The sequence below is a fragment of the Morus notabilis genome, unplaced genomic scaffold (genome assembly GCF_000414095.1).
Source record: "Morus notabilis unplaced genomic scaffold, ASM41409v2 Scaffold602, whole genome shotgun sequence".
NCBI lineage: Eukaryota > Viridiplantae > Streptophyta > Magnoliopsida > Rosales > Moraceae > Morus > Morus notabilis.
In genome coordinates this window covers 37,131-51,509 of record NW_010358894.1, presented here as the reverse complement: position 1 = coordinate 51,509, position 14,379 = coordinate 37,131, and the positions used below count along the sequence as shown (strand labels likewise).

Sequence of the window (14,379 nt, the reverse complement as noted above, 5' to 3'; positions counted from 1 at the left end):
TCTTCTTCCCTTTTCCTCTAGTTCATGTATATATATAATCATGTTTATTTAATATATTTAATAATATTATATATTTAATATATTATTATTTTAATTATTATTACATGTTTTTAAAAATTAAACCACCCAACGCAGTTTCAGTTTTTTTTTTTTTTAAACTGAAATCAATTTCTAAATAAAACTACCAAACACATTTTCAGAAATATTTTCAAAACGAAAATGAAAACGTTTTCATTTCCATTTTCATACAGAAAACAAAATCATTTTAAAACCAATTCCAAACGCACCCAAAAGTAAACAAATGAATATGGATTTAAACCTGAGAAGGTCGTTGACGATGGCCGCTGAATCCACGCGTGGACGCCGGATAAGGATGGAGGTTGCAATTCCAAAAAGTAAAATCCAAGGTCGCGACATGGACAAAGCTCGAACTCCGTAAAAGCGAACGCCTCTGCGAGATCAAAAACTCCGCCAGATCTACCGTCGACGACACAACCAGATTTTGAACTTCGTGAAGACAAATGCCGACGACGGCCCTTTGACAGAACTCTTCTCTCTGCGCGTCGTTGAAGTAACGACAACTCTGCTTGAGCCTTTCCTTAGGTTACCTCGCCCAACTCTGCGACTCGGCATCGGCGTCACAACAGTGGTGTCTAGCTGAGTGAGAGGAGACTCATATAGCAAGGAAATGAGGGCTCGGATGTCTCGCACGGATATATAATCGCAGATCCATCATGCGATTGCACAGATCTCGACGCCGTGATGCCGAATCTGCAACAGACCGGCGACGATGACGTCAGAGATAATCGGCGGAGAGAGAGGGAGGATAGAAAGAGGTGCTGAAAGAGGAAAGGGAAGTGAAGAGAGAGAGACACCAATAGAGGAGAGAGAAAAAGATGCTAGAGAGATAGGAAAATAAAATAATGAACCCTAATATGATATATAAAAAAAATGATATTTAAGGGTTGTTTTTTTACGACGAAACTCAGAAAAAGTTTAAACTCGAATTATAATTTTATTTAAGTTTATATTCTTTTGTAAAATTTAAGTTTGCACTCGAGTTTAAACTCGAGTTTGAATTCGAGTTTGCACTCGAGTTTAAACTCGAGTTTGAACTCGAGTTTGAGGTTAAACTCGAGTTCAAATTTCCTTTTAAATTCGAGTTCATAAATTCGAACTCAAATTAATGAATAATATTTTTTATATTCTTAAAAATGTCATAATTTTTTTGTTTTAATTTTGATTGAGATGATTTTTTTTCTATGTATTTACAACGAAAAGACGAATAAAATTTCACCCATATACCTTATTAAAATTTTTCATCACCATTAAGTTTCTATTAAAATACTATCTAAATATAAATTAATTGATTCGGTGATCGTAATCTTAAAATTTTGACTCACTCAAACACAAACAAGATTATCAATTCAAATCATAACTCAAATGTGCACATTCAAACACAAACTTAAGTTACAACTTCAACTCAAGTTATAACTTAAACTCAACTTAAATCTTTTTAAAATGTGAAAAAGAAATCAAAAGTGGTAGAGTTTTTTAAAGAGATAGAATTATTAGATCAGGTGAATTATATGGGTAAAATATGTAATTTACTTTTTTAATGGATAATCTTGATAAATACTTTTTAAAAGTGTACGAGTTAAAATTTTTATTCTTTATTATTAATTTATAATTTTTTTAATCAAATAATTACAATAATAAAAAAGATTTTAATCAAATAATTATAATAATAAAAAAGTTTTTATTAATAAAAGATAAAAATTTAAACTCATACACTTTAAAAATAAATTTTATATTTTTGTAATGCCAACACTACTGTACTCGCTAACGGCTTCATACCTTTTGGGCCAAAATCCTTGAGACGAAGCGAGACAAGAAAGAAAAAATAAAAAATTTATATTTAAGAGCGTATAAATCTAAATTTTATATTCTTATTAATATAATTATTTAATTAAAAAAATTATGAATAAAAAATAAAAAAACTGGCATTTTAAAGTGCATATGTGAAGATTACACACCCTTTCCCCCCCCCGAAAAATCCCTCTTTATTTCCAACACAAAACCCTCGTGACTCACTTTCAAATGCAGATTATACCGGCGAGCTTTCTCACCAATCTTCCCGATCGTTCGCGGATTTTTGATCTCCGAAACCCGTTTCAGGCGCCGTTTCTACTGGTCAGCGCCGTTTCTTTGTGGTCTTTTTGCGGAAGAAGAAACGCTTTTGACTATCTACTTTCTTGTGCAGTTTTTTTTTTTTTTTTTTTTTTTTTTTTCTCTTGGTTGCCAAAAGTACTTTCTTGTGCTGTTAATTGGACTGTTCTAGGGTTTTTTGCTAAGTACATTATTCGCATTTCTTTGAGAATGTCGTTTTAATGTTTTCGGTTTGGGTTATTTTTGGTTGATGAGAAAGAATCGGGGCGATTCACAGGGAAATGCTTGCACGTACTTTTCAAGTGAAATATGTTTTTAAGTGGGATTTCCCTCGTTTTCTTTTTTCTCTTGGTATTTTGAGGTTTGGAAGGGTCCATATGTGTTTTGTTTGTGAGATTGATGTTGAACACTTGTTTAATTTTCTATATCCTTCCTTCTGTTTTTTATTTTATTTTTATTTTTAAGAGAGAGAGAGAATTTATGGTATGGACCCTCATTATGTCGTTGTTAGTTCTTGTGGGTTTGCATGTCTTTTTGGTATTTGGGGGTTTTTGTTTGACATATGCAGCTTGCAAAAGTTAAGATTTTCCCATGATTGTGTTGATTCTAAGTTCTCATTCCCCATTAGCTGTGCTTTTTAGAGATTTTCTCTCCAAACAGATGAAAGGGTCCGTTGCTCTTCTTGGTTGTTTGATTAATCTGTTCTAAAGTCTAGGGTTTATGTTCTATATTTAATTTTTATTGTCAATTTTGAATCTTCTGCTGTGAAGAATATTATCCCTTTGTAATTATATTGCTTCCTCTTTTCATATGTGTATTTCAGTTTTGCAGCGAAACTTTGAAACGGAGTTTTTTTGGTTTATTTTCCATTTTTCAATTTTATTCTTACTGTTGTGAAGTTGGTTACTTGATCATGTAACGTGAACCGTTGTCATGCTTTTTCTGACCAGCATTGAAAAATGTAGGTATCTTTCGATCTTGGGAGCTGATAGCTGAAATAACTGGAAAGTGAAAACAGTAATGGCGCCGAACCCAAGAGTTCAAGCAGCCTTTCGGGCTATGAAGTCTCTTGGAGTCAAGGAAACTAAAGTCAAGCGTGTACTGAAGAAGCTTCTAAGATTGTATGATAAAAACTGGGCACTAATTGAAGAAGAGAGCTACAGAGCTTTAGCGGATGCGATATTTGAAGAGGATGATAGCGTAGATCAAGAGAAGAATAAAGGGAATGATGTCAACGTCTGTAATTCGAGCTCGTGAATTTTTTCTGCTTTGTGCTTTTCTTTCTCTATACCTTAAATAAGCTGATTTTTGCCTTTTTGCATGAATTAGCAGGAAGACAATTTGGAGGGAGAAGAGCTTGGGCAGGAGCCCGAACGTCCCTTGAAACGGTTGCCCTTGAAACGGTTGCGCAGAGGCGCCGAAGTTCATCAGGTTTCAACTTATCTTGATACTGATACTGATTTAAATAGACCTAATCTAGAGAAAGATGAACCAATTTGAAACTTGTTTTCTGCAGCAGCCTGAAAACATAACAGAATCACCGGAGCCAAGGGATGAAAGTTGTTCAATTTCACAAGAGCATGGTGCTAAGAATAAGGGCAAGCAACCAATTATTTCTGAACCTCCAGTTCCGCAACAAAGATTATCTCCATTGGCACCTGCAGGGAAGAGAGTGATTTCTGAGAGAGCATCTCACGGTGTGTGCTTGAGAGAGCCAACTGAAACGGGAAGTGATCTTTTTCCTAAACAGACGGTTCCTAACCATCAATTGATTAAGCCTAAAGACGAGCCATTCATTGATGACATGATTATGGGTGACATACGTCAGTACGAGGTTCCTATTGCAGTGATCCATCCAGGTATATAATACTAGGAGAGGGAGGGGTAGACCAAGAATTAATGGACCGAAGTCGTTAGGAAAGACATTCTAGATCTAGGCCTTCAGGAAAGTATAATTTTGAACAGAGCCGTGTGGAAAAGTGAAATCCATATAGCCGACCCCAATTAAGTTGGGATTAAGGCTTGTTGTTGTTGTTGTTGTTGTTGTATTTATTTTGCTTCTGATTGCGTCTTTCCTCATCTGGTTCGTTCATAGTTTTCAGAAACATGATTTACTATCTGAAATCAGTCTGTTTTATTTTAACTTATGAACACGTGCTAAAACCTTTTTTGCTCCGTTCTGTTTGAAATGTTTAGGTGCCTATTTAATGCTTTGACTGAGAATTATGCATTTTAATGATTGTCAATCAATAAAATAAGAGGCCAACGCTTTATCATATTTTTCGTGGATGTTATAACTGTATCTTTCTTTTGATTCCATCTCATTCAATTTTTACAGATCTATCGAGTGAAAAAGATATGCCGATGGAAAATGATGAAAATAGCAAAGAAATTGGTAAGGAATCTTCATTTCAGTGCAAGGATGGAGGAACGAGAGCTGATGGTATTCCATCTCCATGCGGGGAAATGGAAACAAATGTTTCAACCATGCGAGAGGAATCGCCATCTAATTTAGATGTTGCAACCTCACCCTTAGGAGAGGTAAAACTTTCTCTGAGCTGCAATTCAGCTGTTCGAAGGCCCAATTTCCGTATGCCTAAACTAGATGCTGTTATAAGACTGACGGAGGAAAAATTTCTGCATTCATACAAAATCGTTGACCCAAATTTTTCTGTCGTGAAACTGTTGAGACATGTGTGTGAAAGCTGCTTAGAACTTGGAACTGATTCCGTTGACAAATCACAGGATAATCACGTACAAGCTAGTGAGATGACTCTTGCAAACGGTTGTGGTGGGAAAGATATAGACGGTGAACAAACTCACGTCAATGGTTGTGCTGTGAAACATAAAGACAGGGAACTAGAAGACCATGGATTGACGAATGTGACAGATTTGGCTGTTGTTCCACTCTGCGAACTGGCTCATGATGATTTAAGATCTCGTCATGATATTAATGATATAGCTAAAGGTGAAGAAGGGGTCAGAATTCCCTGGATAAACGAAATAAATAGCGAGCGTCCGCCATCCTTTCACTATATCTCCCAAAGCCTTGTTTTCCACAAGGCAGAGATTAGTATCACTCTTTCTAGGATCGGGGATTTGAGTTGCTGTCCAACTTGCTTTGGTGATTGTGTATCAGCATCTATACCCTGTGCTTGCGCTCAAGCAATTGGCAGTGAGTTTGCATATACGTCTACAGGCCAACTTACGGATGTGTTTTTGGACTCATGTATCTCTATGACTCGTGACCCTCAAAAGCAGTGCCAAGTCTTTTGTGGAGAATGCCCACTTGAAAAATCAAAAAACGATGTTTGTTTGGAAGCTTGCAAAGGTCATCTGAAAAGGAATTTTATTAAAGAGTGCTGGAGTAAATGTGGCTGCAATAAAAGCTGTGGCAACCGCGTGGTGCAGCGAGGCATCACTCGCAAGTTGCAGGTTTCGATTTAAACAATTTGATGCAAAAGGAATTTTATTAATTTTTCTGACCCCCCTCCCTTTTTTTTATTCAAATGTAATAGAATATTTTCTGTTCCTGTTCTCAAATTGCACCAGAATTTGTGTATGGTTATTAGTTTTAATTTATTTTTTCTTGTGATTCTTTTTTCTCAACTAACTGCAGCTTCTCTAATTAGATTACGTTATATCTTAGGTGTTTTTCACTTCTGATGGAAAAGGATGGGGTCTGCGAACCCTTGAGGATTTGCCAAAAGGTTCATTTGTCTGCCAGTATGTTGGAGAAATACTGACTAGCGCAGAGTTGTATGAGAGGAACTTGCAATGCGACAAGAGTAGGAAAGACACCTATATAGCTCTACTTGATGCTGACTGGGGTTCTAAAACAGCTTTGAAGAACGAAAAAGCTGTGTGTTTGGATGCATCACGTTATGGAAATGTTGCTAGGTTTATTAATCATAGGTACGTTTACAAAGTCAGATAACCATGGCCTTCATTTCTTAGCCTTTAAAACCGTTAGAACAGAGAGGTAAAGTGGAGCTTGTACCAGAGGCTTTATGCTTTAAAGTGGCTATGGCTTTTATACCTGAACTTAACCTTCAAAAGACAGGCAACTGATGGATGCCTTCTTTCTCTCTCTTTCCTTCTTCCAAATTCCAATAGTCTATAATGTTTTGTCTGTTGTTAATCACCTGTCGAGTATTGTTGCTAATTTTTTCAAACAAAAGATATTGTAAGAAATGCCATTTGTGGCCTCATGGGGGAACAAAGATAAGCCAGTTGCAGTTGTATTTTATGTTTTTCTACGTCCTGGGTGTTCAGTTTTCAAGTACGTTATAATTTTTTTTTTAAATGAATTTTTCCAGATGTTTGGATGCAAACTTGGTTGAGATCCCAGTTGAAGTGGAAACCCCTGATCGTCATTACTACCATGTATGGTGCTTTTTGTTATGTCTTTTGTTTGTGATGGCGGTCTCAACTCTTTACTTCAACCCGTTTGATGAGTTGTTTGACTTGTTCTGTTGTGCAGCTTGCTTTCTTTGCAACGAGAAAAATAGATGCCATGGAAGAGCTAACTTGGGTTAGTATATTTTGTAGACTTTTGTAATTGGTTCTTTGCAGATTACATACTTGGGTTTCGACTTTTTTCTCCTTGAGATGACATGGTACTAAAACTGAAAATGGACTTCTTCATTTTATGTTCAATCATTGGAATCTTTGTAGTCCGTTGTCCTCCGCTAAGTGGTCCTATATATGATGTGTTTGCAGGATTACGGCATTGACTTTGATGACCATGATAATCCTATTAAGCCATTCCAGTGCCGTTGTGGCAGTAAATTCTGTCGGAACATGAAGCGTAGTAAGTGTCATTTACTTCCTCTTTATTTTATTTTATTTTTTGCTGTGACGTCAAATCTCCAAACAAACATGTCTCATAACCAGTAAGTGAGATGGTTAGTGTCCTATAATTCTGTTCCTTCCCTTTCCTGTTGGCATTAGTTTGCTTGTTTTCTTTATGGACACGAACATGATAAGTCTGTCTGTTGGATTAAATTTGCATTGGCCTGTATTGTTTTTGTAATTGTTTTCGCTGCTTCTGGGGACACACCTTTTTATGCATTTCAGGATCCAAGTGAACAACCTCAAATTCGAGTGAACAGCCTTCAAGTATCTGATCTTTCGCACCTTTTGGGACAGTTTTTCGTTTTGAAGAAATAGTGTTTAAATATCTTACATCATCTTGTTTATTTCGTTTTTTGACTGACCATCCAACTGAAAACTGACGAAGAGGTAGGTTGTCTATAGCCAAACAACAAAGTAATTTTCTTGGATGTTTTTTGTACAGTGGTTCATAGATGTATATAGGACAAACCGCCTTTGCAGCAGTTGCGTTACTACGTAGGTCTCGAAGTTGTATGGACGACTGTTTTGTCCAACCAAACCATTGGGACCATGTTCTTCTGTTTTGATTTTAATGTCAACAACAATGTTATTTAGTTCATTTATCCGACATTACATAGCTCGCGTACTACTAATGCTTTTGCAGCCGAAGTAACACAAATAAGGGGCCTTTTGTTTTCATCCCCGCCTAAATGCAAAAAAGAAATGTTTTCTCCTTGCACTTGATGTCATTTCAGTTTCGGGCTTTCATTATCTTCTTCATTTAAGGCTATGTTTTGGTAAGAGAGGAAGAAAAGAAAGGCATATATCCAGTGACGGAGCTAACATTTACTCCAGTATTTATATTTATATTTTTTCTAAAACATAAATAACATAAAAATATATATAATAAATTACATTATAATATTTTTAAAGAACAATTAAGTACATATTGTGAATTTTATTATATAAAAAATTACATCCGTGTTTATAATTGATCCCGATTTTATTTTTTATGTTTTTTGAGAAAAAAAAATAAAAACGTTTTTAAAACGGCATTTGGCACAATAAAGACAAAAAATGAAAATGAAAATGATTTTTTAGTTTAGTATAAAATGAGAGAAATAAAAAATGATTTTTAGTCGTTTTTCATTTTTTATTTTCGTTTTCTCCTTTTTCAAAGCAGAGAGATAATAAGAGAGACATTAATGGTTTTTTACACTGAAAATAATTTCTTGATAAAACTACTAAACGCATTTTCAGAAATGATTTTAGTCTGAGATTGAAAACATTTTCATTTTAATACAAAAAATAAAATTATTTTAAAACGAGTTCTAAACGCGCCCTACATCACTGTAGGGTTTTGTGTTGAAACTTGTAGAATTTTTTAATATATAAAAAGGTGTTATTGTATACCTTTTTTATTTTGATGTAATTTTAATCAATTTAGTGTTTAGAATTGTGCTTACCAATAATAATACTCTACCATAGATTTCTTTTTCATTTCAATATCTTGCATTTCGATGAGATAAAAAAACCATGCATTATATTTTATATTTGTCACATTTATAGCTTCTGATTTCAAAATTATGCTCAATTTTTATATTTTCTTGACCAACGCTCAATTTAACTACAAAACAGATCCTAATTAATGTCGTCAATAAAATAAAAGAATTAGGAACAAGAATTGTAAAAATTTAGAATATTAAGGGTCTGTTCACTTCGCTGATTCGAGTTTGTAATTCGAGTTGAGATGTGATTTTATGTGAAAACTTTTTACTGTAGCAAAAAAGTTAGATGTGATTGTTTGTGAGAGCTTTTTACTGTAGCAAAACTCGAATTTGTGAAGTGAACGGGCCTTAGGTCTTTTTCATAGCCAAAATCAAGTTGAGACCAAAAAAATGTAAATTTAACATAAAATATATATGTGATGTAGTAAAAAATATAAAATATCATAAAAGTATTACAATTGCTCGTGAGTAAAATTAGTAAACTTGTTTATAAATGAAATCTAAGAATAAAATGAAGAAAAATGGTAAAAGTTAGGGGGCATGTATGAGAATATAAAAACTGAGTGGGGCCCCCACTCGGCACCAAGTGTCTCTGCCGCTGCATATGTCAGAGGTGAGGAAAATAGAGAGGAAAGGAGGACAGAGGTTTGGTACGCAGAAATATAGAGAGACTGGATTAAAATATATATTAAAATTGGTGTTCTAAGTAGGGGTGGTAATTCGTGTCACGTGTCGTGTTCGTGTCGTATTTTGATCATTTTTTTTAATTTGCAGTCAATCCGAACACGACCCGTGACACGAAATTTTTTAAAAACCGTAACACGAACACGACACGACCACTTTATGAGTTGACACAATACGACCCGAAAGACCCGTGACACGAAATTAACCCGTGAATCCGAAATTGACACGAAAATTGTATACTTTTATTTAGTTTTTTACATATTAGAAATAACTTAAAATTCATAACACACTAAATTACAATAACATCTATTGAAATTAAGCAAATAATAGTATAAGATTTTGAGTATAACTATCATGATAAAATTTAAAATGAAAAATATATGTATTTTTTAGTTTTTTACGAGTTTCGTGTCGTGTTCGGGTTAAGCGGGTCCAACCCGAATTGACCAGTGTTTTTCGTGTCAATTTTAGGTCGACCTGATTCTAACCCGAACCTCTTTTTTCTCAACCCTAATCTGCAAAATTCGTGTCGTTTTCGAGTCGTGTCGTGACCCATATTGTCGGCCCTAGTTCTAAGAGTGACGCAGAAATTGAAGCCAAAGACTAGAATTCAGCAATTTCCATATATCATAACTATTAATTACACGCACATATGTACATACATGTATAAGATATAAGTTGTTGGAGATGTATCTACGACACAAATATCTCAGCAGTTTTATCTGTCAACGACAGCAAATCCCTGTTGTGAGGTCTGCAGAGGACTTCATGCTCACACCCCGAAGGCATGATAGGTCTAATGCTGCCTGGATTCAGTGGAAAAAGTATTTTGTAGTATCCATCCATGATCGCCAGAAAATTACAAGTTTCTGCAACCTTTGGAATCTGTTCAAAACACAAAACACAAAACCAACCCTCATTTGTTATTATTAGCATAATAAGATACATATAAGAAACCTAACAATGTTGTCCAAACCAGGCAAAAAAATTTACCTGGTAAATGTCACGCATATAGGCATGGAGATTTGGGTACTCAATCAACTTCTTTTTTGTGCACTTGAACAAGCCATTGTACACAAGATCGAACCGAATCAAAGTAGTGAACAGGCAAACATCGGCCAAGGTGAGTTTATCTCCACACAAATACCTCGTACTCCCAAAGTGAACATCCAACATGTCCAGCGTATCAAACAACTCATTCACCGCTTTGTCGTACGCCTCTTGGCTCTGAGCAAATCCGCACCTGCGCAATTCAATTTCAATGTTACTAAATTAAAATGGAAAGTCCTTTTTTTCCGCAGGTTTGAATCACAGTTTAAACTTTTTTTTTTCCTCTGAAATTTAAATTTCTGTTTAAAGTTATAAACCAAACGGGAAATGTCGAAATGAAATCAGATTATGGGTCTCAAGGTTTGTAATTATACCTGTAAACTCCGTTGTTTACATTCCGGTAAATTATATTATTCCACTTCTCAATCTCTTCCTTCAAAGCTGGCGGTGAGAGATCCAATTTCGGGTTTTGGGCCAACCCGTTTAGACCCGAATTGAATAGTTGAATGATATCATAACTCTCGTTGCAAACGACATCGTTTTTCTCGGTATCCCAAAGCATTGGCACCGTGGAACGTCCATTATACCCTCCTTTCCTCAGTCCATAAACTTCCTTCAAAGTTCTACGCTTATTAGCGTTATCCGGACCCGGGACAAGGATATCCTTATCCGCAGCCCGAACATCGTTGTTGAACTTGAATTCCCACGAGCCGTCAGTGCCCGGGGCGGCGACGGAGACGGGAACGGCGTCTTCGAGGCCCTTAAGGGCCCGGACGACGAGGGTGCGGTGGGCCCAGGGGCAGGGGAGGCCCACGTAGAGGTGAAGATGAGGATTGTGAGAGGTTGGGCTTGGGCCGTGGGGGAGTTTGTTGGCCCGGAATCTGGAGGCGGGCCGGGAGTAACCGCCGGAGGGGTCGGAGGGGGCGAGCTGGGACATCATGAGGCGCCACGTGGAGTGCCAGGCGGTGCGGACGGTGGAGATGAGGAAATCCGGAGGGAGGGATGGGCCCCACAGGAGCTTCGTGATTGAGGAGAGGATGGAGGAAGGGACGTCTGATGGGGTTTGGTTGTTGAGAGACATCGTTGGCCTAAAACGGCGTCGTGTGGTGGTGGAGGGTCGTGGGATTGGGAGGTGGGAAGTGAGGAGTGAAGTAGAGCAGTGCATTTCTTTCTTGGCTGAGGACCGTAGTCGGTATAACAATTCCGAGGACATATATAAACATTACTGTTTAGTATATTGGTCGTCGAAATTCGACATACGGTTATTATTCCTTTCAAAAATAAATAAATGGATACATAAATAAATACAAAATGTTTTTAATTTTGATAATTTAATCTCTAAAACATTGTTGCAATAGAGTCCAAATTGATTACAATGTTTTATTTGGTGGCAGAAAATAGATTTTTCCTTAAAGATTTTAATTTTTTTTTTTTTGAGAATGTGTATTTTTTTTAATTTGTTATAATTTAATTTCGGTTCCAAAAAAATATTAGGACCAAGTTATCTTGAAGAATCAGAATGAATAGAATTGGATTTTGCTGGCCTAATTCAGATGGAGAATTCTTGAATTCACCTAAAAGAAATCTCACAAGGAGAAAACTCTAAATTTGAGAGAAAACTCAATTCTAATTCAATTATCAAAATATTCAAAGTCCTTTTTAATACAATAATTAAGTGGTTATTGCTCACCTAAAAACGATAACAAAATAACGACTAAGATAAACGATATAATAATAATAATAATAAAACTTAACTAAATTAAAAAGCTATAATAAATGACAATAAAATAGAAAAATGACTACTTATATTCAGAACTCCCTACATTATATCTATTTTTATTTGGAGGACCAAATGGGCTGTTGATTCTTTGAAATGTAAATGTTGTAATAATTAAATGAAAAAAAATAAATATATAAGTAAACAATATTATATATTACATTTGGTATAAAATTTAATATCAAGTCTTAGAAAAAAGATAAGACTTAAAAAAATAACATTATAAAGTGTGTTTTTAATCAAATGTTCATAAGTTTAATTTTGTACACTAATTCAACTGCTGCAATGGAGATGCTCTGATATTTTCCTATTAAATTTCTTGTATGTTTCATTATTCGTCGATACGAGTTTCCAGTCGTTTTGTTTATAGCGAGTGACGTTGATTAGTGCTCAATCTAAAATCTTGGTAGTCGTTTATGTGCAAAACGACGTGTTTTTGGTTTAAAGTTCGTTCTACTAATTAAAAATGACGCGTCGTTTAAAAATACTACATCGCACGGCAAAGAATTGCGTCACATATTAACTATCATGCACCTTGGTCATAACTAGGAGTTTTTTTAAAAAAAAAAAAAAAACCTACCAGAGATCGCATCATGACCGTTCGATCATCTTGCAGCTGCTTTATATCGACCAAAGCGCTTATTTCTTCCATTGCGCCGACTGAGGCTTGTTCTTCTCTCTTTCTCTGCGGTCCTTCGCAAACCCTAATCGGTCCAAGGTAAAATCTCTCGAAATTCTTCTTTTCTAACATCCTATATGATTTCTCTGATCACCATTGAAGTTCTTAGTATTTCATTTCTTCGTCAGGTTATTCAGTTTTTGAATTATGAGTCAATAGGAAGAATTAATGAAGAGCATACATTTTGATGAACTCAAACGATTCTAGGGTTTATGCTATTATTGTTGCTGTTTTGTAAACAACTTATTTTGTGAGAATCTCCTTTATTTAATCTTAATCTTCCATTTTTATTATAGTATATCTCGTAATTTTTCGGTGTTTTGTTTGATATCTGCAACTTTTTAGCTTTACAAACGGTTAATGATCATGAGTTTTTTGATAGTTTGCAAACGATTTTTTTGATATCTGCAACTTTTAGCTCTGGACCCGCTTAATGATTTTGCTTTTTAGCTTGTTCTTTTTTTTTTAATTTATTTATTTTCATTTTTCGCTTCTCTGAGACTGTTCTGGGATTCTGAAAGCAGGTACATTTCGTCTGATTTGGCAGAGGAGAGAGATCCAGGATGTCGAAGAGAGGTAGAGGTGGCTCTGCCGGTAACAAGTTCAGAATGTCACTGGGTCTTCCAGTGGCTGCAACCGTGAACTGTGCGGATAACACCGGGGCCAAGAATTTGTACATAATCTCCGTTAAGGGGATTAAGGGAAGGCTTAACCGTCTTCCCTCTGCTTGCGTTGGTGACATGGTCATGGCGACCGTGAAGAAGGGCAAGCCTGATCTCCGTAAGAAGGTCCTTCCCGCGGTCATTGTCCGCCAGAGGAAGCCCTGGCGCAGAAAGGATGGGGTTTACATGTACTTTGAAGGTCTGAAACACTTTTTAACGCTCTATAATCTTTGGAGTATCCGAATCTTTTTTTATTTTTGCCCGTATGTTGCTTCTGTGCCTTTAGTTTGAGTGTCCAATTGGATTAAATGGTTTGGTCATTGGTAGTGAGGAGCATATATTAATCTCAAAAGTGCCAGTTTTTAACAGCATGATGTTTCACTCTGTTGCATTGTGTTACCTGTCTGCTGGTACATGTTCCAAGAATTTTGGAAATTTGCTATGCTTATATTTTGTTTTGTTATTTGGTTGGATCAAGTAGCCACTGATTTTATCCACTTTTTTTAATTTTATTTTTTATACTTAAACTAAAAGTGTGACACTAAATTATTAAATTTGGATTTTGCATAAGGAATCAGAGTTCTGAGTCCTATGTCTGTTCACCTTAATTTTCCTTAGTTGATTTGATGGTGGGAAATGCACATGATTTATTGTTACTGTGTCATATTATTTATAGTACTTGATTATTGTGTTTTCTTACGAAGTATGAACTTAGTTTTTCTGAAGCCTATTTTTTTGTCCTTGCAGACAATGCGGGGGTTATTGTGAACCCAAAGGGCGAAATGAAAGGTAATTATTGATATCCTGCTTCGTTTTACACGCGTACAAATGCATTTGGTTGGATCCTATGCTAACATTTTCACATACAGTGGATAATGTAATCATATTATCTCTTGTCAACTTCTTTGGACAGTAGGATAAATTTTTGTTTCTGGTTTTTGCAGGATCGGCTATCACAGGACCAATCGGGAAAGAGGGCGCAGACCTGTGGCCTAGGATTGCCAGTGCCGCCAA

The 14,379-nt window shown here is 35.8% G+C and overlaps 3 protein-coding genes and 1 non-coding gene across 9 annotated transcripts in view; 3 read left to right on the top strand and 1 right to left on the bottom strand.

The window, feature by feature from the left end:
* Positions 1–2,067: 2,067 nt before the first annotated feature.
* On the top strand, positions 2,068–7,686 carry LOC21398942 (probable inactive histone-lysine N-methyltransferase SUVR2). Of its 6 annotated transcripts, none has more exons than XM_024162630.1 (11): positions 2,068–2,193; positions 3,135–3,405; positions 3,502–3,600; positions 3,686–4,028; positions 4,508–4,710; positions 4,915–5,604; positions 5,819–6,084; positions 6,489–6,555; positions 6,653–6,703; positions 6,892–6,982; positions 7,249–7,686. In XM_024162630.1, exons 2-11 carry the CDS (start codon positions 3,190–3,192, stop codon positions 7,257–7,259), a joined length of 2,037 nt encoding a protein of 678 aa, XP_024018398.1. In that variant the 5' UTR covers positions 2,068–2,193; positions 3,135–3,189; the 3' UTR covers positions 7,260–7,686. The 6 variants fall into 6 exon arrangements, with proteins under 6 accessions (XP_024018398.1, XP_024018399.1, XP_024018393.1 ...); XM_024162631.1 differs by having other exon boundaries at positions 3,499–3,600; positions 3,689–4,028; XM_024162625.1 differs by having other exon boundaries at positions 3,499–3,600.
* A 2,196-nt stretch (positions 7,687–9,882) lies between these two features.
* On the bottom strand, positions 9,883–11,418 carry LOC21398941 (glutathionyl-hydroquinone reductase YqjG). The gene is made up of 3 exons (XM_010093492.2): positions 10,622–11,418; positions 10,191–10,440; positions 9,883–10,082 (listed from the first exon to the last, which is right to left on the bottom strand). The coding sequence occupies exons 1-3, from the start codon at positions 11,410–11,412 to the stop codon at positions 9,891–9,893; spliced, it is 1,233 nt and encodes a 410-aa protein (XP_010091794.2). The 5' UTR covers positions 11,413–11,418; the 3' UTR covers positions 9,883–9,890.
* A 1,248-nt stretch (positions 11,419–12,666) lies between these two features.
* Positions 12,667–14,379, top strand: part of LOC21398940 (60S ribosomal protein L23) — a 3,774-nt gene continuing 2,061 nt past the window's right edge. The window contains exons 1-4 of the mRNA XM_024162644.1: positions 12,667–12,742; positions 13,228–13,564; positions 14,113–14,154; positions 14,310–14,374. Of these exons, the coding sequence (XP_024018412.1) occupies positions 13,267–13,564; positions 14,113–14,154; positions 14,310–14,374 (405 nt within the window). The 5' untranslated portion in view covers positions 12,667–12,742; positions 13,228–13,266. The remainder of the gene's footprint in view (positions 12,743–13,227; positions 13,565–14,112; positions 14,155–14,309; positions 14,375–14,379) is intronic.
* On the top strand, positions 13,633–13,783 carry LOC112090701. The gene has a single exon (XR_002901773.1). It is a non-coding gene; the product is annotated as a small nucleolar RNA snoR137 (small nucleolar RNA).

Bases quoted from the DNA above. Each gene is read 5' to 3' on its own strand.
- LOC21398942 (XM_024162625.1), top strand. From the start codon at position 3,190: ATGGCGCCGAACCCAAGAGTTCAAGCAGCCTTTCGGGCTATGAAGTCT. The intron at 3,601-3,685 runs GTTTCAACTTAT...TGTTTTCTGCAG, and splicing joins GAGGCGCCGAAGTTCATCAG to CAGCCTGAAAACATAACAGA. The intron at 6,085-6,488 runs GTACGTTTACAA...GAATTTTTCCAG, and splicing joins GCTAGGTTTATTAATCATAG to ATGTTTGGATGCAAACTTGG.
- LOC21398941 (XM_010093492.2), bottom strand. From the start codon at position 11,412: ATGCACTGCTCTACTTCACTCCTCACTTCCCACCTCCCAATCCCACGA. The intron at 10,441-10,621 runs GTATAATTACAA...TGAATTGCGCAG, and splicing joins GTAAACAACGGAGTTTACAG to GTGCGGATTTGCTCAGAGCC. The intron at 10,083-10,190 runs GTAAATTTTTTT...TGTTTTGAACAG, and splicing joins ATATGCGTGACATTTACCAG to ATTCCAAAGGTTGCAGAAAC.